This window comes from Petromyzon marinus, chromosome 4 (assembly GCF_048934315.1).
Source record: "Petromyzon marinus isolate PM22_M1 ecotype Great Lakes invasive population chromosome 4, UKy_Petmar_22M1.pri1.0, whole genome shotgun sequence".
In the NCBI taxonomy this organism is placed as follows: domain Eukaryota; kingdom Metazoa; phylum Chordata; class Hyperoartia; order Petromyzontiformes; family Petromyzontidae; genus Petromyzon; species Petromyzon marinus.
In genome coordinates, this window is record NC_133670.1 from 20,300,068 (window position 1) to 20,323,012 (window position 22,945).

Below are 22,945 nucleotides of genomic sequence, written 5' to 3' on the forward strand. Positions count from 1 at the left end.
AACTCGTGTCGCTCCTGAATTCATTCTTCCTCGACTCGCCGACAGAAAAGTGGGGGTGGGGGGGCATAGGGGGAGGGTGGAGGCTTTCGAACGCTCAAACCCCTCACTCGAGTGCCCAAGATGCCAATTTAACGACGGAGGTTCACCAATATTTCGCGAAAGATAACATTATGTAGCTGTATCTAAAAAAAAAATTGGAATTATGAAATAGTGCATCCGGTCTCTATAAAGCAACAATTTCAGCAGTCGCGGCTTGCGCCGCGTTTCACGGAAGAGCACAAATCACGGAGCGCGTCACGGTGGCGAGAGAGAGAAGAGAGGCGAGAGAGAGAAGAAGAGAGAGGCGAGAGAGAGAAGAAGAGAGAAGGGAGAGAGAAGAAGAGAGAAGAGAGAGGCGAGAGAGAGGCGAGAGTGAGAAGAAGAGAGAAGGGAGAGAGAAGAAGAGAGAAGAGAAGAGAGAAGGGAGAGAGAGGAGAGAAGGGAGAGAGAGGAGAAGGGAGAGATAAGAGAGAGAAGAGAGAGAAGCGAGAGAGAAGGGAGAGAAGGGAGAGAGAAGAAGAGAGAAGAAAAGAGAGTGGGGCTCGCGGCGGTGACGTCACAGCGGCCGCCACCGGTCAAAACGCCGAGACAAGCGGCGACCTCTCCTCCGCCTTTCCCGCGGCCAAGTTTCTAACCCCCCCCCGCCCTCCTGGACAGGGGGGGCTTCCAGGGGCCGTGTTAAACCCCTGTCTGGGGACACGCACAAGGGGGGGAGAGAGGGCAGTTCGAAACATTCCGGAGGGCGACGCTTTTATTTTGAAATCGTTGACAAAATATACACGCGGTTTGTTTTGATCGCCACGATGACGACGGATAATTACAACGCCAATAAATACACATTCTCGTCACGAGCCAATTAATGAGCGGTCATTTTCTCAACGTCGTGTGAGGTTTTTTTTTTGCAACGCAGCAGCGGGCACAACGGCAGCGGCGTCTCTGACCAGGGCATTCAGATTAAACGAATGCATCATAGGGCCCTCTCATCTCCCATTGGCTATGAAACGTCACATGCGCAAACATGCGGCCCAAGAGTTTAGCTGGGAGGAGGATGGGCGTTCATTGTAAATCTGGCCTCTGCTTTAACCATATATCAAAGGGTCCTCGTAAAACCGACACGGAAGAGTCTCCGTCGACAAATCATCAGGCCGCATTATGAGTTCGTCGTATTATGTGAACTCTCTTTTCCCCAAATATACCGCGGGAGCCTCGGTCTTCCAGCCCGGCGCGGGGCTGGTGGAGCCTCGGCCCGCGTGCGAATTCTCCGCCGACTCGTTCAGCTCGGGCGCTGCCGCAGCCGCAGCAGCAGCAGCAGCGGCCGCCGCGGCCTCGTTCCCGGGCTCCGTGTCGGGGCTCTACGGACTCTATCAGCAGGGCGGCGGCGGCGGTCCACCGGGCTCCGTCTACGGCGCGGGCTACGCGCTCGGCGGCTCGGCGCCGCTCGGGCTCGCGTGCACCGCCTACGAGCAGCCGTTCGGGCATAGCCCCTACGGGAAGGAGGCGGCCGCGGCGGCGGCGGTGGCGGAGGCGGACGGGGAGAGGGCGCTGGCGGCCAGGAGCGACGCGGGGCTGCGCATTTACCCGTGGATGCGCTCCACGGCAGGTAGTCTCCCCACACCGCCATCACCCCCTCCCCCTTCTTCTTCGCCAGCCCTCCCCCCTCCACCCACCACGACCCAGCCGCAAACTCGCGACGCGCTCGAGCGGGGCACCCGGTCGTGTGCACGGAGGTCCGCGTACACGACGCGGGGTTTAGGTTGGCGCGGGGCGCGTCGCGAGCTGTGTGGAGCGAGGAGGAGGAGAAGGCCGGGGTGGGAGGGGGGGTTGGTGGTGGTGGTCCGCGCGCGCTGCGCGGAGCGGAGGGAAGTCGCGGAGACGAAGCGCGCCTCGGCGACTCCTCGAGACTCGCGCGCTTCGTCCGCGCTCGCGGGTGCACGGCCGACGCGCATCTCATTAAGGGGGGCGATAAACAACGGCGCCGAGATGACTCCACGGTGAAATGTCCCGCGACGCGTTCACAGTGGCCGGGTGCCTCGAACAAAAGAACGCAAACCCCGCGTAATGTAACACAACGCTGCCGCCGATGATGATGATGACGGTGATGACGGTAATGATGATGATGGTTTTACATAATGCTACATGTTGTACGTCGATATTGTACAACATCGCTGCTCACGGTGGGGGGGGGGGGGGACGAATATCGAGCGTTTTGCGGCGATAACAAAAGGCGGCGGCGCGGGCGCTGTGGGGTCGGGGTCGAGGAGAGTTCGCCGCCGTGAGGAGGCGGAGGAAGAGGAGGAGACGAGGGAGGAGGCGCGCCTGGGCCGCACAGGTGACCGTGGGCGACTCGCCACCGGCCACCTATAAACGCGTGGTCTGCGCGATCTGTGCGTGCCAGCGCGGCGGCGGGTTGGTTGCGGGTTTGGCTGTGGTCGGTGGTTTGTTGTATCGCGCACGCGGCGAGCGAGTGTGTCCCCTTGCTCTTGTTGTCTCGTCGAGCGGCCCCGTAGTGGACAACGGAGACTCGCCGGGGTCGACAGGAGACGGACGCCGGCTCGGGACCCCGCGGTGACGACGCGCGCGAGACGGCGACGTCAAAAAAAGTTTTTGAGGACGAGCGACCGAAAATTTTCTGTTTGACGTTTTTTTTTGGTTTTGTGTTCGCACCTTTTATTTTCCAACGATGCATTACAAAAAAATATATATTGTTCATTGTTTTCACAGAAACGTGCGCACTATAACGAGGAGTGAGTCGTTTTATTTTTTTTGCATGAAGATAAAAAACAATTTTCAATACCAGAAATTGTAATGGTTTTTTTTTATTCCATTATCAACGCCTTTCGACGTTAATTTGTACATCGCGTTAATTGTAACACGCGGTTGTCAGTGGGCGACCGCGCGTGTTTGTGTGGATGCGTGCAGATGTTACTGCGCACGCGCGTGTGTGAACACTGTATATATATGAAAAAAAGTATATCAAAGAATATATATCATGCAATTGCGTAGAGCGATACATGCAGCGGATATTTATGTATGTAAGTATGGGAATACAAATATGGACGGAATATTTATATATACATTGAGCACACCTGCACGGTTTTACGTGTACCAAGTGTTCAGATATACATTGCGCGTGTACATGATACTTATGGTAAATTAGTCCTGCGTCCGTGTAAATGTGTGTACACACACTGGGCTATCGATATGTCATATGCGCGTCAATTACTACATATATTACTTTAATTATAATTAGAAATATACCTGTGCGCATTATTGCGCTTGCATAATACAGTACATGTAAATATAGCAGGCCAATATGTACATGTGAATCATCACACACATTATGTACACGTGAATCATCACACACATTATGTACACGTGAATCATCACACACATTATGTACACGTGAATCATCGCACACATTATGTACACGTGAATCATCGCACACATTATGTACACGTGAATCATCGCACACATTATGTACACGTGAATCATCGCACACATTATGTACACGTGAATCATCGCACACATGTACACGTGAATAATCACACACATGTACACGTGAATGATCACACACATTATGTACACGTGAATCATCACACATTATGCACACGTGAATCATCGCACACATGTACACGTGAATCACCGCACACATGTACACGTGAATCATCATACACATTATGTACACGTGAATCATCACACATTATGTACACGTGAATCATCACACACATGTACACGTGAATCATCACACACATGTACACGTGAATCATCGCACACATATACACGTGAATCATCGCACACATGTACACGTGAATCATCGCACACATGTACACGTGAATCATCACACACATTATGTGCACGTTAATAATCACACACATTATGTACACGTTAATCATCACACACATGTACACGTGAATCATCGCACATATTATGAGTCATGGTCAATCCGCTGCTGGATGAATTAATGCCACCCCAAACCGCCGCTATAGTCTCACGATCCTGGAATATAAATATTGACACTGTATTAACAGTTTTAACATGCATAAATAAATAACATACTACCAGTGTGCATATACAGGTGCGTGTTCACGACTTATGTGTAGTTGTACATGCACGCACTCTGTATATAAAACACGCGGCGCACGTTTTCCCTACACGTGTAAGGTTTGTATACATGCATGGTATTCCCGTGTGTGTAATCTGTGCATGTATCCATATCGTAGGCCCGTATGCGTGCGTGTGCGTGTCCACTCAGCCTCAAATGAGTACCTGGTGCGGTGTGCAAACATCGCCACTAGGGAGACAAAGGCGGTCGGGCGTGGTGCTGGCCACCCACCCTCTCGTGTACCGTTCCGGCCTTCATAGGGTGCTCGCCAACAGCACTTGGCCCCAACAGTCTGTTACAGGCTATACGGGGATCTTTGTACGTGCCAAGTGTACATTTTTATAGCGCACGCGTGTGTGTGTGCGTGCGCCGTATTGTAGAACCGATGCATGTGTACACAGACTGCACATATATATTAGCAGCGTGGGTATACACATGGCACGCGTGCAGTAGGCCCGGTTGCGTCCGCACAATAAACCCTTCAATACAAAGCATCGTGCGAAATTATGTACACGCAGAAGGCACATGCGCGTGCGTGCACAAACTATTTACGGCATCTTTTGTCAATTCCACTGCTGGATGGATGAACGCCTTCGTGCGTTGTTTGGCCATACTTCACCGCGCTGGTCAGTGCGGGCTGGTGAAGGAGGGATGGGTTCCAGGTGTCACTCGCCAGCCGCCGACGTCACGCGCGGCCGGCAATGAAGCTCAGGTGACCGGGGTTCATTTAACTCGGCGCGCTAACCACCGCGCCACCGCTCCACCACCTCCCGCATGAAAACTACGCATACGTGTATAGTGCACGTGCGCACACGCGTGCACACAGAAGACCGACACGTGCACGTACGTGACTGTCCATATCGTCTGTGCATTTTTGCGGATCATAGTAGGCCTAATGCACAACTATGTTTTTGTTGTAATGTTTTATTTTAGACATGCACACGGGCCTGCTATGCGGGCACTGCATGTGCACGCGACGTACTACAACACAGTGGGTATATGCACGATGCACGCACAGCAAGGGCCGAACGAGTGTGTGCAGAAACTTTTTAGTGAGTACATCATGTGTGGATATGCGTTTGTATACAGTGGACGCGTGCATGTCTATATACAAAAAACACAATTTAAACATGCATATGCCTACTATGTGTGTGTGTGTGCATACGCACTTGTACACGAATATTGTTTGTACATGACTAGTGAGTAAAACATGACGCGCACACAGAAAGCGCACGAGTGCGTGAGTCCGTCAGCGTGAGTGTCTGTGTGTCCGTGTCTTGTGCGTGTGTCTGTGAATCCGTGTCCCGTTGGACAAATGCAGGTGCAGTTGTTCGTGCACTGCGCCACAAACCCCAATTTCCTGAGTTCGATTCCCGCTCACAGCCAACATCACTGACGACTATCTTAACCGGTCCGGAGGCTCCCCAAGTTCGACCGAACCATTACTTAGTACCTGGTGCGCTGTGCGTGTAATCATCAGCACCTGCGAGACAAGGTCTGAACTTCAACCCAACCCCCTCGCGTGCCATATCGGCCTTCATAGGTGCTCGCTAACAACACTTGCCCCAACAGTCTGCTCAGACTACACGGTGGAAGAAGTTGAAAGGGGGGGGGGGGTGGAAATCATTATTTGTCTTCGTTGTGGTGGTGGGCACTGTGGAGCGGGGGGGGGGGGGTAGCTGCTGCTCTCTGGGGGTGACCGCTGCTGCTGCTCTTGTACCCGTGCCAAGGTCCGGACCGGCGACGCGGCCGCCAGACCTACTCGCGCTACCAGACGCTGGAGCTGGAGAAGGAGTTCCACTTCAACCGCTACCTCACCCGCCGGCGCCGCATCGAGATCGCGCACGCGCTCTGCCTCACCGAGCGCCAGATCAAGATCTGGTTCCAGAACCGGCGCATGAAGTGGAAGAAGGAGCACCAGAATCCGGCCGCGGAAGCGTCCGCTTCTGAGGAAAAGAAAGATTAGAAAAGGGAGATTATTTTTTTGAGGGGGGGAGGAGGGGGGAGGGGCAATTGGGGTTCTTAGTTTGGGGGGCTGGGGGGCAGCGAAGACAGCCGCCGAGCGCGAACCAGCGAGACAAACGTGGACGGGGTAGTGGGGGGGGGGTTGGGGGGCTGCGAAAAAATTGGTTCAAGCAGAAATCAGCCTTCGGTTGTTTCGTGTGTGTGCGTAAAAAGTGCGCATGAGTGTGTCGTGTAAGTTATTTGCTCCGTCACATTGAGTAGCTCACGACGAGTATAGCCAGGGCGGACCGCACGTCCTTCGTGTTCTCCTCTCGTCACCAGGTGTGTAACAGCTTTGGAGCCGCGCGCGCGCGTGCGTCCGAGCGAGGTGTTAGCGGTGACCGTAATGAAACATTTACACGCATTTTACCTCGATGTGGGTGTGTGCGCGTGTGTGTGCTGCTGCTGTTCTCATTAGTATTATTGTTTGTTGGCTGTTCTGAACCTAAAAAGTAAGAGAGAGGGGAGCAGGCGGGGGGGGGGGGGGCGACCGCTGCGCGGGGAGAGTCGAGAAAACGCGCCGCTTCCTTTCGGCTGACTTTACGATAAATAAAGAGACGAAGATCCCCCCCCCCCCGTATAGGCCTGAACAGACCGTAGGGGCAAGTGTTTGTTAGCGAGCACCTATGAAGGCCGGCACGGCACACGAGCGGGGTTGAGTGGTCAACAGCACCACGCCCGGCCGCCTTTGTCTCCCGAGTGGCGATGATTCTACGCACCGCCCCGTGTACTCATTTGAGGCCGAGTCGACCTAAGGGGAGGCCCAGGACCGGTTCAGATAATCGTCACCGGTGTTGGCCGTGAGCGGGAAGCGAACTCGGGTGGCCAGGATCGTAGCGCGGCGTAGCGCTAACCGCTGCACCACCGCTCCCCCACTCACAAGAAACCACGTCTCGTTACACGCACACACGTGTCGTAACAAAAATAAAAGCGTCTCTTTTAATGTACATAACTTTTACCTTCATTTTTTATATTTTCAACAACGAAGTAAATGTAACACTAAACATACGTGATCGTTTTGTGTGGTGTGTGGTCGCCGTTTAGCTGTGTGTGTCTGATAGGTAAATCAATCGTCGTCTCTTAAGGTCGGGATATTTTACAAGAAATCCCCACGTCCATCCTGTGTAACTTGAATGTATCATTACCGTGGAGCATTTCGTGTCGGTTAGTGGTGGTGATGGTGTGTGATTTAACGTGACACTCAAATAAAACCGTACACTGAAAATGTTTTTTTTAATATATATGTGTCGTCCTTTTCATTTCTTTGTTTGCGAAAGTTCGTGGAAGTCGATCATCTTTCTCAATAAACTGTTGCGCATTCGTTCGACTTTGTTATTCAATAAACGAATCAAAATATCAACGGTTATTATCCCCCCCCCCAACACGTGTGGAATAAATGTAGTATACATATACATACATGTATACATATACATATATACATATACGGGGTTATTCACCTGCGCACATAAATACAAACATCGCGCGCAATCGCTTGACGCATTTTCCAAAACAATGCAAATAAAAGTCTTGCACTCCATACAAATTGCGCGTTCCGTGCAAAGAAAACGCACCGCCAATGCGCGGTAACCGCGTCGGGTTTCCCAAAACTGCCGACGGAAATTCTCAACGAAAAATTTACCGGGACTCGCAGCAATTCCCGAAATACTGAACAACAAAAACAACCCCGCCGATTGTAGTAGCTATTGCCGAGTTAATTCTCTGCGCGAAATCGCCGATGGAAGTGGCCACGGTACGTCGTTCCGCGGCCTTCCCTAGGCCAGGTCGCCGTGCGGATGTCGCATTCGGTTCAGAGTCCCAGAGGTTACGTCTGCCTGGGTGAGCAGTCCTCCGTGAGCAGTTCCTCGTGTACACGAGACTCGGTCATCCGCCTGTACGTGCCCCCCCCCCCCCCCCCAATTTTGTTTTAAGTGAGTATCAGAATATTGAATTATCTATACCGGAGTGATCCGATGAGCTACGGAGCTTTGTTTACTTCACGGATGTCCAGTCGCAGGGGTTCGTGACACTCAATGGGCAGCATTTACGGCGATCTGCGTCATCATTTGAGTCCCATATATTCGTTCGCACACCGCGCGTACCACCGTGGGCGCGAAATCTATATTATTTAAAAAATATATATGACAAGACTCGTAACCGTCGCGTGCGGAGACCGCGTATTAAATGTGTCAGATCTGTATATAAATGCGTCACATCTCACGTAACATCCCTGACTGCACGGAAATAAAAAAACACGGTAAGTGCCCCCAAAACCCACGGTCCCCACCTCCGTTTCGAGTTAAAAGCCGTGCGTGGTAGCCCCCCCCCCCGCTCTCTCTTTTCCGGTGGAAGATTACCCCCCACCACCACCACAACCACCCACCTTCACCGCCTCTCCCAAAAAAAAAACATGGGGCCAATATTGTTCCGAGCAGCGCTAGGAGCAGCAATAATACCTCGCGTCGCAAATATATATTTTTTTATATTTCGTATTGTTGTTCGTACTCACGGTGCACGAGGGGCGACAATGCAAACGCGCACGAGAGCGATTTCGTGCCCCCCCCCCGACCGCTGCTGCTGCCGCTGCTGCCGCTGCCTACCCATCGTGGGAGCCCGCGCTCAGAATCCCAGCACAGTAAAAGTAGTTCCTGTCTCTCTCTCTCGCGGTGCGCACCGCCACGCGCAGGTGATGAGCAGCTCGGATTACACCCCGGGCAGCACAAACGCGCTGCTCAACAACAACAACAGCAGCAGCAAGCAAGAAACAGACCCCCCCAAAAACACAAAAGACAAAAGCTCCTTCCTAAAAGAACATGGCGGACTGGAGGCGAGGATACCTACTGCGGGCGGGGGGGGGGGAGACAATAAATTCCTTGTTGTTTTATTAAAATTTACAACTTTGTGATAAAACTTTACGAGTCGTTCCGCCTCGTCATTGGTTGGCGGCGGTCATGTGGCCAGTAACCATGAACGTGAACTTTTTATGATTTCCCTAGTGAGTGTCCCCCCGTGCAGTCTTCTCTACCCGGCTCTGGTGTCGCAGCTGTGGCTCTTACGTCGCCCAAATTACGCTCCCAAAAAAAAAAACCCCGGGCATTTTGTCATTGCCCCTCGCGCCGTCGGCTCGCGCAGTCGGCGCGGCTCGGCGCGAGGAGGCGCGGCCGCGGGCCGGGCGAGGGGCAGGGCTGGGCGGCGGCCTGTCCGACCGCCCGCCCGTCCGCCCGCCCGCTCTCTCGACCGCCCGCCCGCCTGCCTACCCCCAGCAACCGCCTTGCCCGGTCGCATCGTGAAGGTGTCGCGAGCACCGCTACTCCCTGCGCCCCCCCCCCAGCCACAGCTCGCCGCTTCCCCTGCCGCCGCCAGACGCCCTGGATATAATGCCCCGGACACGGAACGAGTGCGCGTTACGCGACACCACCAGGAAGAGGAGGAAGAGGAGGCGGGAGCGCGACCTGCGTCTCGACCACCTCACGGAACCTGTTGGTAAGCGGCGGGCTCTGCCTGCCTCTCGGTCTCGCTCGACTCCCCCCCCCCCTAAGGCGGCGGTGCCCCCCGGACGCTGCGGCGGCACCGGGAGAGGCGGCCGCCACCTCGGGCGCTCGGGGAGGCTCCGTGGCGCAGCCGCGCGCGCGCATGCACGCGCGCACGCGGTCCCGGCGGGCACTGTCAGCGGCTGAGCTTACGCCTTGGGCAAATGTGCGCGTCGGTGTTCCTGTGTCCGTGGGCTCATGTGACAAGTGCGCGCTCCCGCTGGAGCGACTCGAGCCAAAGTGTGAATGTTTTGTGGCCTTGCCCGGGCCCCCAAGCGCGCGCGCGCGCTCTCTGCCCGGCCTCGTGTGCGGCCACCCGGCGCCCACGCGGGCGCGGAGGGCCCGGGGAGGGTCCGGGCTGAGCGGCTCGCGTCTACCCCCCCCCCCCCCCCGCTTATTGAGGGTTCTGTCACTGCCGCAGCTACCGGGACTCTGTGTTTGATAATCTTCGCTGCCAATTCGTCGCATTGTTTGCGCTTGGAATATTTGTTTTCTCTTTTTTGTGTGTGTGTGTGTTCGTTCAAATGTAGAACAAATAAAACCACCGTTTGCTTGGTTGAATTGAGGATTATTAATTACTCCGTCCGTCGTGGGTAATTGTGTGGGTGTGGTTAGCGGCTGTGACCGGAATAATATCCCCCGCTCGGGGCTGCGGTGCGGCCGGGAGCCGACCGACCGCGGCCGCTCGCTCAGCGCACCTCCTCCTCGCGCACGCCAATGTTGTTGTTGTTTTTATTTGTTATAAAAGCAACGGCGTTTGTTTACGTGTTTTGATTTTTGAAAAAAAACAATGCTTCCGCTGGGGTGCATCTCGTACGCGGGGGGGGGGGTGGGGTGGGCTCTGGCGGTGGTGGGGGTGTTCTATGTGTGCGTGCGTGCGTGCGACACACGCGGGATGGTGGCTCGCTGCGACACGGGCGCTCTCCAGTCCTAGCGGGCGCTCTCCAGTCCTAGCGGGCGCTCTCCAGTCCTAGCGGGCGCTCTCCAGTCCTAGCGGGCGCTCTCCAGTCCTAGCGGGCGCTCTCCAGTCCTAGCGGGCGCTCTCCAGTCCTAGCGGGCGCTCTCCAGTCCTAGCGGGCGTTCTCCCGTCCTAGCGGGCGCTCTCCGTGTCAATCGGCGAGCGCGCAGCCTCTGTCCTCGCGTGCGGACTCGAGGAGCGCTAACGAGCGCCTCCGCGACACCTCTCACGCTCCCCGTGAGCTCGCTCGCTACTTCGCTACCTCCCGTGTCCCTTTTTCATTCATTCTCGACGCCGCTTCTGCGCGCGGCTGGGTCGCGTTATGTGCGATGGCTGTTGTTTTTGTTGTTGTGTCGGCTGGCTACGGATGTGGTGGCTGCTGCTGCTGTTTTTTGGGGGGATGTTTTTTTTTATTAATAAAAAAATGGTGCCTCGGCTTATGCACCACCGGTCCCGTAATTTACAACTTTGCGGCAAAGAGCCGTGGCAGCGGCGTCGCGTTGCGCGCGCGCTGCGCCTCGCCCCCTTCTGTGCGCCCCCTTGCGGCGCGGAGCCGCCACTTGCAGCGCAAGCCGCTCTCGAGGCAGCGGAGTGCCGCGCGCCTCCTGGAGCCCCGAGGCCGCCGGGAGGTTCGGCCTGCGGCAAAGCAGCGCCCCTTTACCCCGCGTGATGATGGCCAGGCCTAAGGTGGTGGTGGGGGTGTGTGCAGGCAGCCAGCTAGCCTCCCCATCGCATCGCCCAAACACCGGTGCTTAACTTCTCACGCGATATTATTGTCCAGTCCGGCAAGATGCCTGCCCGTCTCGTCTCAGAGTAGGGAATTATTGGCGGAAAATGCACTTTCGCGAGAGTCTATATAAGGTGCACCTATCGATTATAATAGTAATTATCATCATAATAATAATCCCGAAAGTGTTGTTACCTGCTTCATGCGCCCGCGCGTTCATGCGAATTGTGGCGTTGGTCAAAACAATTCCCGGCGAGGCGTTCCGGACTGTTCCGGCTGCAATTCGGTGGCTGCCCATCGCTGTCACGCGACATTCGCCACACCCGGCACGGCACAACAGGGGCGCACACACACACACGCAGCTTGGAGCGTGGACAACGACTGCTATACGACGACTAACCCTGTACTCATGCCCCGGGAACACATGCGCGAGTCTCAAGACTCTTATCAAGTAGGTAGGGGTGGCTGCTGCTGCTTGCTACACGCGGTAGTGTGTTTAGTTGTGTTGCCCTTATCTGCACCTCCGATTAGCACGGTTGGCTACGTACGGTGCGAAAGAGGTGGTTTTGGGCAAACGAAAGGAAGCCGAAGGGTATCCGGAGAAAGCCCACAGGTCCGATGGGACAACACGAAAGTAGAGGCACGGGAACTCGTGACACTGCGCACGTTACGACACGCGTGCATGCTGCACGTGTGTACACATCTCTGTTTACATTATTAATACGCGTGTATATTATACTGCTTGTACGTTTTGTATTCATTCACTCGCGAATTATTGCAAGCTCGTTTGTGCTTATTTAGTCTGTGCACAAAGAACAATGATAATATAATCGTCATCATCATCAAATATGAAAGCAGAAATATTGTAGGCGCAAAATTCTACATTAAATAAATTTCGGGAACGATGACAAATATGATAATTTGTTTATTCCCGCCACGTGTGATATTCTCATTGTGTGCAGCACATCACACTGAGCGTTGTCGTCGACTCGATTATTCACGTCGACGTTTCAGACTTCGGCCCTCTAAAAGGGCTTAGGAGGTGACACTTTTGTTATGGAGTTTTGTCTCCATCCTACACGTTTTTTTCTCTCTCCTAAATATTACATCGTATTATTATTGATGTTCTTCTGAAATATTATTGTTTATAGATGACACTTTATATATCAAAATTAGCATTATTGTTCATGCTTATCTTATTTTATTAATGTTTCACCCGCTCGGGAGGAATTAAGATTACACTGACATCAACTGCACATGAGGATCTGTCACACCTCATTTAAAAATGAAACGCGTTCGCGTGTTTTGAAACGCGTTCGCGTGTTTTGAAACGCGTTTTGCCCACACCTGTACTGTGTTATCGGGATGTCGCGTTGCGAGAGAGAATTTTTCCAAAGTAAAAGTTTCTACTACCTGGCATGAGTCGTAGCGTAGCACACATACCTGTGTAAGGACGTATCTCATTTGAAATATATATACACACATATAAGCATGCACTTAATGTAAAAAAAACGATCTAGAGTCTTGCTTGTATCGAACCAATTTTTGCTGAAAATCCTCACTCCCAAAAGAGGCAGTGACGGCTGATGCGATGTCTACAATTTTTTTTTTATAGAAAAATGTATTATTTTTTTTTATACGTAGAGGGACATCGTCGTTACCCCCCCCTTATATTCTCAAAAGGGACGCTACCCCCCCCCCCCTGCCAGCCCATCGCAATTCTCGGGCCGCGCGTAGGTGTCCAAAGCGCGGACGGCCTCGGCGCCGTCTCTCGCCGCCACCAGCGAGCCGCCGCTGTTTGCACTGAGCGCGGGGTTTTGTAAACAGGTGCTCAAAATTAGCCGACTAAAAAAAAATTCCCCAATTATTTTATAAAATATTTACATTAATATAGTGTGATGGTGTTAATTGGCGCCGGCCAATTCCGCGTGCAATCAGCGACGGTACAAAAGCAGTTGTTGTTGTTGGGGTGAGATTGGGGGGATTAGTGAGGGGAACTTCCACTGATACGCGGCCACGGTTACCAGGACTCAGGATGCGATTTGTGGAATTGGAGTGAAATGATGAGTTGGGGGGGGGGGGGGTATACGGCAGATATTGCCCCCATCCCCCTCGTGAATGTATACACGGTACACCTCTCAACGTCTACGTATATATGTATCAACATAAACGTTGCATATGCGGTGCTGTAGTACAGAGGCCTAGACGCCTGACTGTGTTTGAGATGCACCCCCCGCCGCTCTGCATCGCAGCGTTAACTTCAAGCAACTGCCGCGTCAAAATACGGGGGATACACAAACAACAACGGTCTAACATTCACGTCGATTATTTATAAATATTTTTTGTTTGTTTGACAAATAAAGATTTGCCGAGAAGACCGCTACCCCCCAAAGCACGCCGACGCGACGGCCAGCAACAAGCGGCACTTTGTAAAGTTCTAGTCGATATAAGTGCAAAGTAAAATATCTGAATTGTCCGAGTGCGTGTCAATTATACGACTTTCCATTGTTGTTGTTATTGTTTGTTGTTGTTGTTGAAACTTTCAGTGCTCGACTCGGGGGCTATTAATTACGTATACACACTGTTTCTTGTTGTTAAATACATTGTTTAAATGTACGAATTGTACATGTTTTGGTGCGAAATATTTTTTTATAATAATAATAATAATCTGCATGCATTGAGAACGCGAAGGTTCGTGCGTGGATTGTTGTTGTTTTTGTTTTTCGAGTGAGTAAAGTTCGAAGGGAGGACCTTTCATTTTTTGTAAAGCGAACGCACACTTGTAAATTATTATTATTATTATAAATGTATTATTAACCATTATTATTATTAACTGTTATTATAAACTCAGCGACATCGCGGACGCCGTATGTTTGTGGGCTGAATGTTTACTCACATTTCGTCGCGAGTTGCGATGGGGGAGGGGGTTTAAATAATTATACGGTGATTATTAAATATAATACGATATGTGCACGTCTAGTATTTTTCTGGTATACATAAAAAACACATTAGCGTTTTTTTAAATAACAATTGTTGCTAATATCTGTACCTACTGTCGTTATATATTTTTCGGCGGCGGGTTATTTTCGCCTTTTGCTTCATGACAACGAAACGGCTGCAGGAGTAACCGTTATGTTGCGGTAAATTGCTGCCAACACCATACGCATACGCACACGCGTATATTTATTATGCACATTGCGGCGTTTCCAATAGAACGCACTCTCATATTAAATGGCATCAGCCCGCGCACGGATTGTGTAGACATCTCCGAATTATCCCACACTTTGCAAGCCAACCGCGCCTGCTCCTTTGACTCCAACGCGGACAAGTCGCTGTTGTTGTGAGTTACCTTTTGGTTATAAATACGAGGGCTGCAATTGAGTATTTGGGAGTAACGGCGAGGGAGGAGGATGGGGGGGGGGGTGACTTTCTAGTATCGAGTTCCCTTTACGTAAGCCGAGTCGTTCGATGTCGACTCGTGGAACCGAGCCACGAGTCCCGACTCAGCCACCGCGAGAGAGACATCGCGTTGCTTGGAGAGAGATTCGCTGTCTCTCGCCTTGCTCGCGCAAACGTCAGAGCGACTGCAGCGAGTCGAATGAGGGGGGGGGGGGGGGGGTGTGCATTTGACCGCAAAATTATGTAACGTACGCACTTTAAAGTAAATGTAAACCCACCCCACCACCACCACTACGACGAAGATGAAAGCGAATCAGTGCGTTTTGGCACCGTTCTCGCTTTGCAAACGCGTTTGCTGAGACGAAACAAAACAAGGAACAAATAATCGCCAACAACGCAATAACAGTAACCTCTCGGCGAAACTAAGTGAGTAAGTAAAAAAATAAGAACGGAACGCGCTCGCCCCGGGTATCTTCCGAGGCGCGGTAGCAGAGTTCGCGACAATGCATTGCTGTTTGTCGGCGAGTCACGAGAGTCGAGGCCGGCTACAGCTGCTCGTCGCTCGCTGCGAACTCGCGCGGTGGAGGAGGCAGCGCTGCAGGAGACGGCGCCTCGCACCGCGACGCGGGTTCGGCGCCAGCGCCGTTTACCTGCTCGCATTTTTGTTCCCCTTCTAGAAACTTTTCCACCGCCGATCGCGCACGCTGTGTTTGGGGGCGGTCGTTAACGCGCGCCGCGCGTACGCAGACACACAAAACGCACGCGTGCAGGGGGCGCGCGCATGCACCACACACACACAAAAATGCATGAACACACACACACATGCATACATATTAAAAACAAAAGTCATTCCGTATAGCCTTGACAAGTGCCTTTGTTAGCGAGCACGTTATGAAGGCAGGCACGGCGCACGGGTTTTGGGCGAAGGGTGGCCAGCGCCACGCGCGACCGCCTTTGTCTCCCTCGTGACGATGTTTTTATACATAAACACAGGGACGCGAACAGGCGCGCACGCGCGAGCGTTGCACCGCGGAATCCGTCATAGCCAAAAGAAAATAAAGAAAATAAAGAATAACCGGTGGCGTTTTAACCACGGCCAGCACCAAGAGGGTGGACGCAGCGCAGGGCAAGGAGGGGGTTGGGGGGCTCCGGCTGGCGGCTCGGAGCCGCGGGACACGCGAGGGGGTCGCGGGGCTTGCCGGCCGGCTCCGTCGGGTGCTGACAGCGGAATTCGCGCTATTTATTGCCGAAGCCTTTAATTTTACAACGCCTGTTTACTGCGGCAATAAAAAAAAAACCCCTGCCCGGGAAGTAGAAAGACTCACTCGAGGAAATGTTAACACCGATTGCGTTGGAATTGTGACCGTCTTCGGCGCGGCTTTGCGTGCGCGTGGAATTACTGCGCGGTTCAACTCACGGACGAGGTTGCCGGGGTCGTAACAACCCCCCCGCCGCCGCTGCCGCCGTGGCCCCTAGCCACCCCCTAATTCAAACTCTCGTTTGTTTCAACGAACATGTGTCCGTGCAGAGAGAGAGAGGGAGACAGAGAGAGAGCCTGTCCGTCTCATTATGTGATACTGCTGATGATGCTGCTGCTGTTGTTGATGATGCTGCTGCTGCTGATAGTGAAAGTCTGAGATTAAACACACACACAGAGACACAAAAAAAGCCCTCGCCGCATCTCGCTCCTCCGTGCGGCGGGTGTCGCGGGGTCGCTGTTTGGGCGCCGCAAATGTGGGGGGTAAATTATCCCGCCGGAGGGCTCGGTGGTGGTGGGGGGTTGCGGGGGTGGTGGTGGGGGGGGGGGCGTCTTATGCGGCAGACTTATGGGCAGTTGTATGCGAGATAAAAAAAAAAACCCCAATGCGCGCCTCCCCATACAAATCCAATACTAATACCATCAAAATGTGAGCGCATTTACCATAAATCGGTTCACATACAAACCGAAATAGCTATTGATCCACGTGTACCGCCCGCACAATGCGCCATGCGGATTGCAGCAGAAGAGGGGGGGGTCACGGGGGGGGGGGGGGGTCACGGGGAGAGAGGACGCTGTGGGGACACCGCGAACCAATTAACACGAATTATTAAGCGCCGAATAACGACACGAATTCATTATCAGCTATCGCCGCGTAAAGAACTCGCGCGTGCGTCGCTTGCAGGCGACGGCCGCAAACTTTTAAAATAGGGAAACATTTCCTGAGAGTATATTTATTGTGGACTTTTCATTCGTTTTAATAGTTTAGGTTTTTTTTTGCAAACTGAAATTATAATATCTAAATGAACCTGTCCGCGCGCGCGTGCGCGCGTGTGTTTTTATAACGTGTGCGTATATATATGTGTGTGTACGTTGCGCGAGAGTTGGTAACGCGTCGTTCTGGCGACTTCACGTAGCCGCGAGACCGTCGACTGCCACCCCCCCACTCCCCCAGGTGTCGTCCGTCCGTGTCTCGCGGAACCCCCCTAAGCTTCGCCTGAGCCCCCCGAGGCGATATCCCTTCGACGTGGTCAACCGAGCCAGCCCGGTTCGCGCCTCGTCAAAGGCGACCCCCCCCCTCTCTCTCGTACCCCGGCGAAACTCGCTCGCAAATCGATGCCCACTGCCCTGCCCTGACCGACCTCGCCTCTCTGTACCTCCTTTAACGAGGCGCGATGACACGCGAGACACTCCGCATCGCGACACGCACGGGCATCACACGCCCGACCTATTCTTTATGTGTCGATGGATATGTGTGTGTGCATGTTGTCTTTGTTTTTTTTGTACACGCAGGTTTTGTCTTGGTATGTGTTTGCGCACACACACATACAGATACAGACATACACACACGTGCATAGACGCATACAGAAGGCGCAGCAAACGCTGATAATTATGAGTCGCGCGTGAGTCCCTGCTACGCACGTCGATTCACCACTGCGTGCGATATATAGAGAGAGATAAACGCGCGTACCGCACGGAGTCGGGTGAGACGAGAGAGGGGATTGTCACGGGGTGACCGTGCGTCCTCGGGTTCCCGCGGTGGATGAAACTTACCCCCCCTCCCGCCCCCACCCCCTCGTGAGCCCCTCGCCCCCCCTCTGCTTGACCGGGGACCAGGGCGAGCGGGGCCCGCACGAGGGGAGGGAGGGGGTGTGGAATTTCGGGGACCACTGAATCCCCGGGGATCGGGATATCCCTCGCAACTGCGGATATCGCCGCTACCCCCCCCCCCCCCCACTGCTTCCACCCCACCCACTTCCTCACAGAGCGAGCGGGATCGACGCGGACGCTTTGTCGCGCGGTTGCGCACGGTCGCTGTCGGTTGCTGTTCGCCTGACTTTGTGTACACCTCGCCAATTGTGTGCAACAAGAAGAAACAAAACCGACGGGAGGGGCGGAGGGGGGGCGAGGTTACAAATCTCGGGACCGAAACAACTCGACGAGTGAGAAACGGCGCGCACCGCGCGTGCTCGTTCGCGCTACGTATCGAGCGCTCGCGCGCTGTAATTAAAGCGCCGTTAAGTGGCCTCGCGCACCTTGACTTGGCCCAGGCACCCAGCTGATACCCACCCTTCGCTGGAGCGCCTTCATCACCATCCTTGCCATATACATTTTCTGCGCGTTCGTGTCGCCGGGCAAAGCGTGCGGGGTGTTGGGTGGGGGAGGAGGAAGGGGCGGTGGGGGTGGAGAGGTGTCGACGAAAAATACCGAAATCACGCTTTCGGTTTCAGTCGATTGTTGTCGGTTATATATATTTTTTATGCGTTTAGCGGCGGCGGTAACAATCAAACAAAAAATTCCCCCGGCAAAAAAAAACAACCCCACCACCACCACAAAAACAGAAGAAGGGGAAGAAGAAGAAGAAGAAAAATAAATCAAACGATTAAAAAAAACGGATGAGAGAGAGAGAGAAGCGCGCAGGGCTTGAAAAGAGGGAATCGGCTGCATCACGAGCAGCAGTTGCATCAGCAGCAGCATCAGCAGCAGCAGAAGAAGAGGCGGGTTTGCCATCCGCACTCAGCCGGCGCTGCCGCGCTCTGTGCTGTCTGGTCGTGCCATGTAAAAAAAAATTCCTCTCCCACCCTCGTCACCTCCCCTCTCATTGGCTCGCCGCCGGTCAGCTGACCGCTCCCCGCTCTCGATTTTCTGGCGCAGGGCCATGCCGAGACACTTCATTTTGCGAAGAAGTGGAAAAAAAACTATAACTTAAACCCCAGACTTGTGGGGAAAGCTTGCAAATATTTAAGCACCCGCCCGCCAGCCCGCGGGAGCCGAGCGACATGAGCTCCTATTTCGTGAACTCGGCCTTTTCCGAAAGTTTAGCGGGGTCCGCCTCACAAGAGCTCTACCCCGAGCAAGCGTCCGCCCTCTACCCGCTCGGATACGAGCATCTGCGGCACTTCCCAGCCCCGTACGGCCCGGCGACGCTTCCCAACAGGACCTACCCCGCGTCCCATCACGCCTACTACCCGTCCCAAGCCAACTGCTCGTTCGGCGCGAGCCGGGCAGCCTACGACTACAGCTACGCCGGCTACTACCGTGACAAGGAGGCCGTGGGAGGGCTTGCGGCGCTCGCCGGAGAGACCTCGCTGCCACTCGCGCTGCCCGGCCACGAGGGTAAAGAGGAGGCGGCCACGCAGGCCCGCGTCGGTGGTGCGCACTCGCTCTCGTCGCCGTCGCCCTACGAGCACAAGCAGACGGTGCCCATCTACCCGTGGATGCAGCGCATGAACTCGCACAATGGTACGTGACGATGATTCTCGCTCGCCGTCGCTCTCGCTCGACTCTTGCTCGCTCGCTCGCCCGCTCGCCCCCTTTGCATGCACGAGAGTGCACGCCGCACGGCTGTAGCGTAGCCACCTTTCTGTGTTCTTGCCTGCGCAGAGTTCACCACCACCACCCACCCACCCCTCCGGTAGCCGGTGCGCGCGTTGCCGTCGCTTTAAAAGCCGCAGGTCGCGAATGTAAACAATGAGTTGCTCATTGCGAATTGCGTTTCTCGCGGGCGGATTTAGCGGCGATGGATACGCTGAATTGGCGGCGGTGGAGGTGTGGGGGCAGAATGTTATGGGGGGGGGGGGGGCGAACTCGCAGGTACAGCGACTTGAGTTTTTTTGTGTGCAAAGCGCGTAGCGGTGACCGGCCCAGATGAGTGGTTTGTGCCGCTAGCTACGCAGAGTGGGATGGCTTGCACGCTCCAGTTTGCTTGCTCGATGGCTAGCAAAATAAACGCTCCGTTGCATAATAACAAGAGCAGTTACGGGAGGCCGGTGCTTGCTGCCGTTCGGTTTAAAAATAGCAGCACAGTAGCGGCAGCCTCACCCAAAACGCGACCGCGTGATACCCTATCTGACAATCCTATCTTGTAAATTACACGTTCGCTGTATGTGTGCGCGTTTAAGTGCCATTCTTGATGTGTAGGTGGGTGTCGGCTGAGGCGGTACGGGGTGGTGGCGCTGGTGTTTGCCGATTATCTACAGTGTGTAATCTGACGATGCCAGCGGTTGGTGTCGATCTGGCCTGTCTCTTGTAACGCGCTTGTCTGTGCTGGCTGTTGGGCCGTGAAGGGCTGGGGCTTGGCACAGACCGGCGACGCGGCCGCCAGACCTACTCGCGCTACCAGACGCTGGAGCTGGAGAAGGAGTTCCACTTCAACCGCTACCTCACCCGCCGGCGCCGCATCGAGATCGCGCACGCGCTCTGCCTCACCGAGCGCCAGATCAAGATCTGGTTCCAGAATCGGCGCATGAAGTGGAAGAAGGAGCACAATATCCCGAGCCTCTCGAAGGAGGAGTGCGAGGCGGCTGCGGCGGTGGCGGCGGCCGCGTCGGAGGGCACGCCGAGTGCGTGACTTGCACCGGGCCGGGACTTCAGGACTTTGCATTTTTACAACGATACAAACAAAAATATATGAAAGAAAAAAAATCACACGCACACGCGCACACGCGCACAAAACAACAAATCTTCCGCGCAGTTAAGTGTGTCATTAAAACAAACGTAAACTATGTTGTGCACTATAATTACAACCATGGTAAAATATTTTCTTGTTTGATATTATTATTATAATTATTGTACACGTAAATATTTTTTTTTACAATTGTGTCCATTTTGCTGTCCTTATATCAATGTGTACAAAAGATGTCGCATATTTTGTTTGAAATAGTGGCCGTATGTCCATATACACGATCGCCTATGTATAATTGGAAGTAGTTAAATGGAACGTGTTCACATATTCTTGAAATCGATGTCTGTAAAAAAGAGAGCATTTGTAAATGTATTGTAAAATCGTCGTGTGATTTACGTATCTTTAGTGTTACAATGCTATCACTTAGTGGTATTAATGTATCTGAAATAAAATTATTCCATGTGAACTGCAGAAACGACTCTGACCTTTCGGCGCGTTCAAAGGCGACGTTGCTCAATATTTGAGGACGGATTAAAGCTCGTCGCGGCTCGCTAAAAACACCAAACGTTATCACAACTGATCCGCGATCAAACAACAGAAGCAAGACGAGCCTCTCTCTCCGCGCCACCCAATGACGATTTTACGTCGCCGATTGGCGTGGAACTGACGTCGCGTGGAACTCGGGTCGCGTGCAACTAAGGTGGCGTGGAACTAAGGTCGCGTTGATCAACTCCACCACCCCCGCCCGCGCTTCTCCTTCCTCTCCTGTACTCCGAGAGTCGCACGCGGACTCTGGCTGGCATCATTGAGACGTTGGCACCACTTTAAAAAAGCGTGACCCCATGCACGCGTATCTACCTTTACGTCTATCTGTCTATTCGACGGCAGCCCTGGATAGGTGGCACGGGCGCGCGTGTGCGTGTGCATCTCTCTGTTGTGGGGAGCGGTGGTGTAGCGGTTAGCGCGCTGCGCTACGAACCAGTCGACCCGGGTTCGATTCCCGCTCACGGCCAACACCAGTGACGATTATCTGAACCGGTCCTGGGCCTTCCCTTGGTCGATTCAGCCTCAAATGAGTACCTGATGCAATGTGCAAACATCGCCACTAGGGAGACAAAGGCGGCCGGGCGTGGTGTTGGCCACCCACCCCCTCATGTGCCGTGCCGGCCTTTATAGGTGCTCGCTAACAGCACTTGCCCCTACAGTCTGTTAAGGCTACACGGAGGATCTTTGTCTTTATACCTGCTGGGCATATTGCGACGTACGCACATAACCTGGGGAAGTCCAGAAAATTTGCCAGGACGACGGAGCGAACGGTGTAGCAACACAAAACAAGACTGTCACTATCTCCCCGAGTGTTTTCACTAACCCCCCCCCCCCCCCCAAGGCAACTCATTCAATCAGAATCTCCACTCCGAACCAACAGATTATAAAAAAATAAACATGCGAACTAACGGCAAAGTTGCTTGCTTTTAAAATGTGTATCTTCAAACTATGCATTTCATCGTTCTGAAAACATATATGGAATACACGCATGTACATATATATGTATATATGTGTATATATGTATATATATGTGTATATATGTGTGTATGTGTGTACGTCAAAGATGGCTTGTTTTTTTGCCATTGTATGGTGGAATATTTTATAAATTCCTGTAATATCTCCTGGGAGGTGCTTTTTTATTGTTGTTGTCCCCCTCAAACAAAGATCTTGTCGTATTATCGCTGGGTTAGAAACACACAATAATCAAAAGTGTCAAATATAGACCTGTCCGGTAAATACCATCGTATTGGATCGTTGCCTTCAAATCTAACATCGCTGCCGGGTGATCGCAGAGTAAAAAAATATAATCTATTTTTTTTTATTCAACGTCAAATTTATCCGATGAGCGTCGACCGCTGCCTCAACGGCTCCGCTCTGGATTAATTTTTAATCATCGCGCCTCGAATAGGAAGCAGACAAGGCACGGTCGAGTTCTTGGAGATGGTGAATGTAATTTAGATTTTTTTTTAAAGTTTGTACTCAGCGAGTGGTGATCGCATTAATAATAATCATCATCACTACAACAATAAGAACCATCGGTGGTAACGTGTACATTGTGTATCGTGTGAATATTGCACCGCGTGTTTCGACGCGTGTGTTGTCGTTGTTAGGTGCTCGCTAACAGCACTTGCCCCAACATTCTGTGATCTCTTGTCTTTGCCGTTGTTGTTGTTAACACGTGTATCCACATCGGTACTACTACAACAGCAACAACGGGTTGAGCTGTGGGCGGTGTGAGTCATTGCTAGGTTCTGGGTACTC

At 53.1% G+C, this 22,945-nt stretch overlaps 3 protein-coding genes and 1 long non-coding RNA gene across 8 annotated transcripts in view; 3 read left to right on the plus strand and 1 right to left on the minus strand.

Annotated features, from left to right (window-relative positions):
- Nucleotides 1-22,945, plus strand: part of LOC116938504 (homeobox protein Hox-D3) — a 185,044-nt gene that overhangs the window by 61,364 nt on the left and 100,735 nt on the right. For 2 of the 5 annotated variants that reach the window (XM_032945644.2, XM_032945648.2), the window contains exon 1: nt 8,819-9,625. The exons of the other annotated variants lie outside the window; for them this stretch is intronic. The gene's annotated coding sequence lies outside the window, so the exon portion shown is untranslated. Of the gene's footprint in view, nt 1-8,818; nt 9,626-22,945 lie in introns of those variants that run through there. 5 annotated transcript variants of the gene reach the window in all.
- Nucleotides 129-7,382, plus strand: LOC116938508 (homeobox protein Hox-A7). The gene is made up of 2 exons (XM_032945656.2): nt 129-1,639; nt 5,872-7,382. The coding sequence occupies exons 1-2, from the start codon at nt 1,192-1,194 to the stop codon at nt 6,105-6,107; spliced, it is 684 nt and encodes a 227-aa protein (XP_032801547.1). The 5' UTR covers nt 129-1,191; the 3' UTR covers nt 6,108-7,382.
- On the minus strand, nt 2,690-8,741 carry LOC142910272 (uncharacterized). Its single transcript, XR_012932812.1, has 2 exons — nt 8,652-8,741; nt 2,690-6,087 (listed from the first exon to the last, which is right to left on the minus strand). It is a non-coding gene; the product is annotated as an uncharacterized LOC142910272 (long non-coding RNA).
- On the plus strand, nt 16,801-21,104 carry LOC103091696 (homeobox protein Hox-C6a). The gene is made up of 2 exons (XM_032945655.2): nt 16,801-19,476; nt 20,301-21,104. The coding sequence occupies exons 1-2, from the start codon at nt 19,014-19,016 to the stop codon at nt 20,582-20,584; spliced, it is 747 nt and encodes a 248-aa protein (XP_032801546.1). The 5' UTR covers nt 16,801-19,013; the 3' UTR covers nt 20,585-21,104.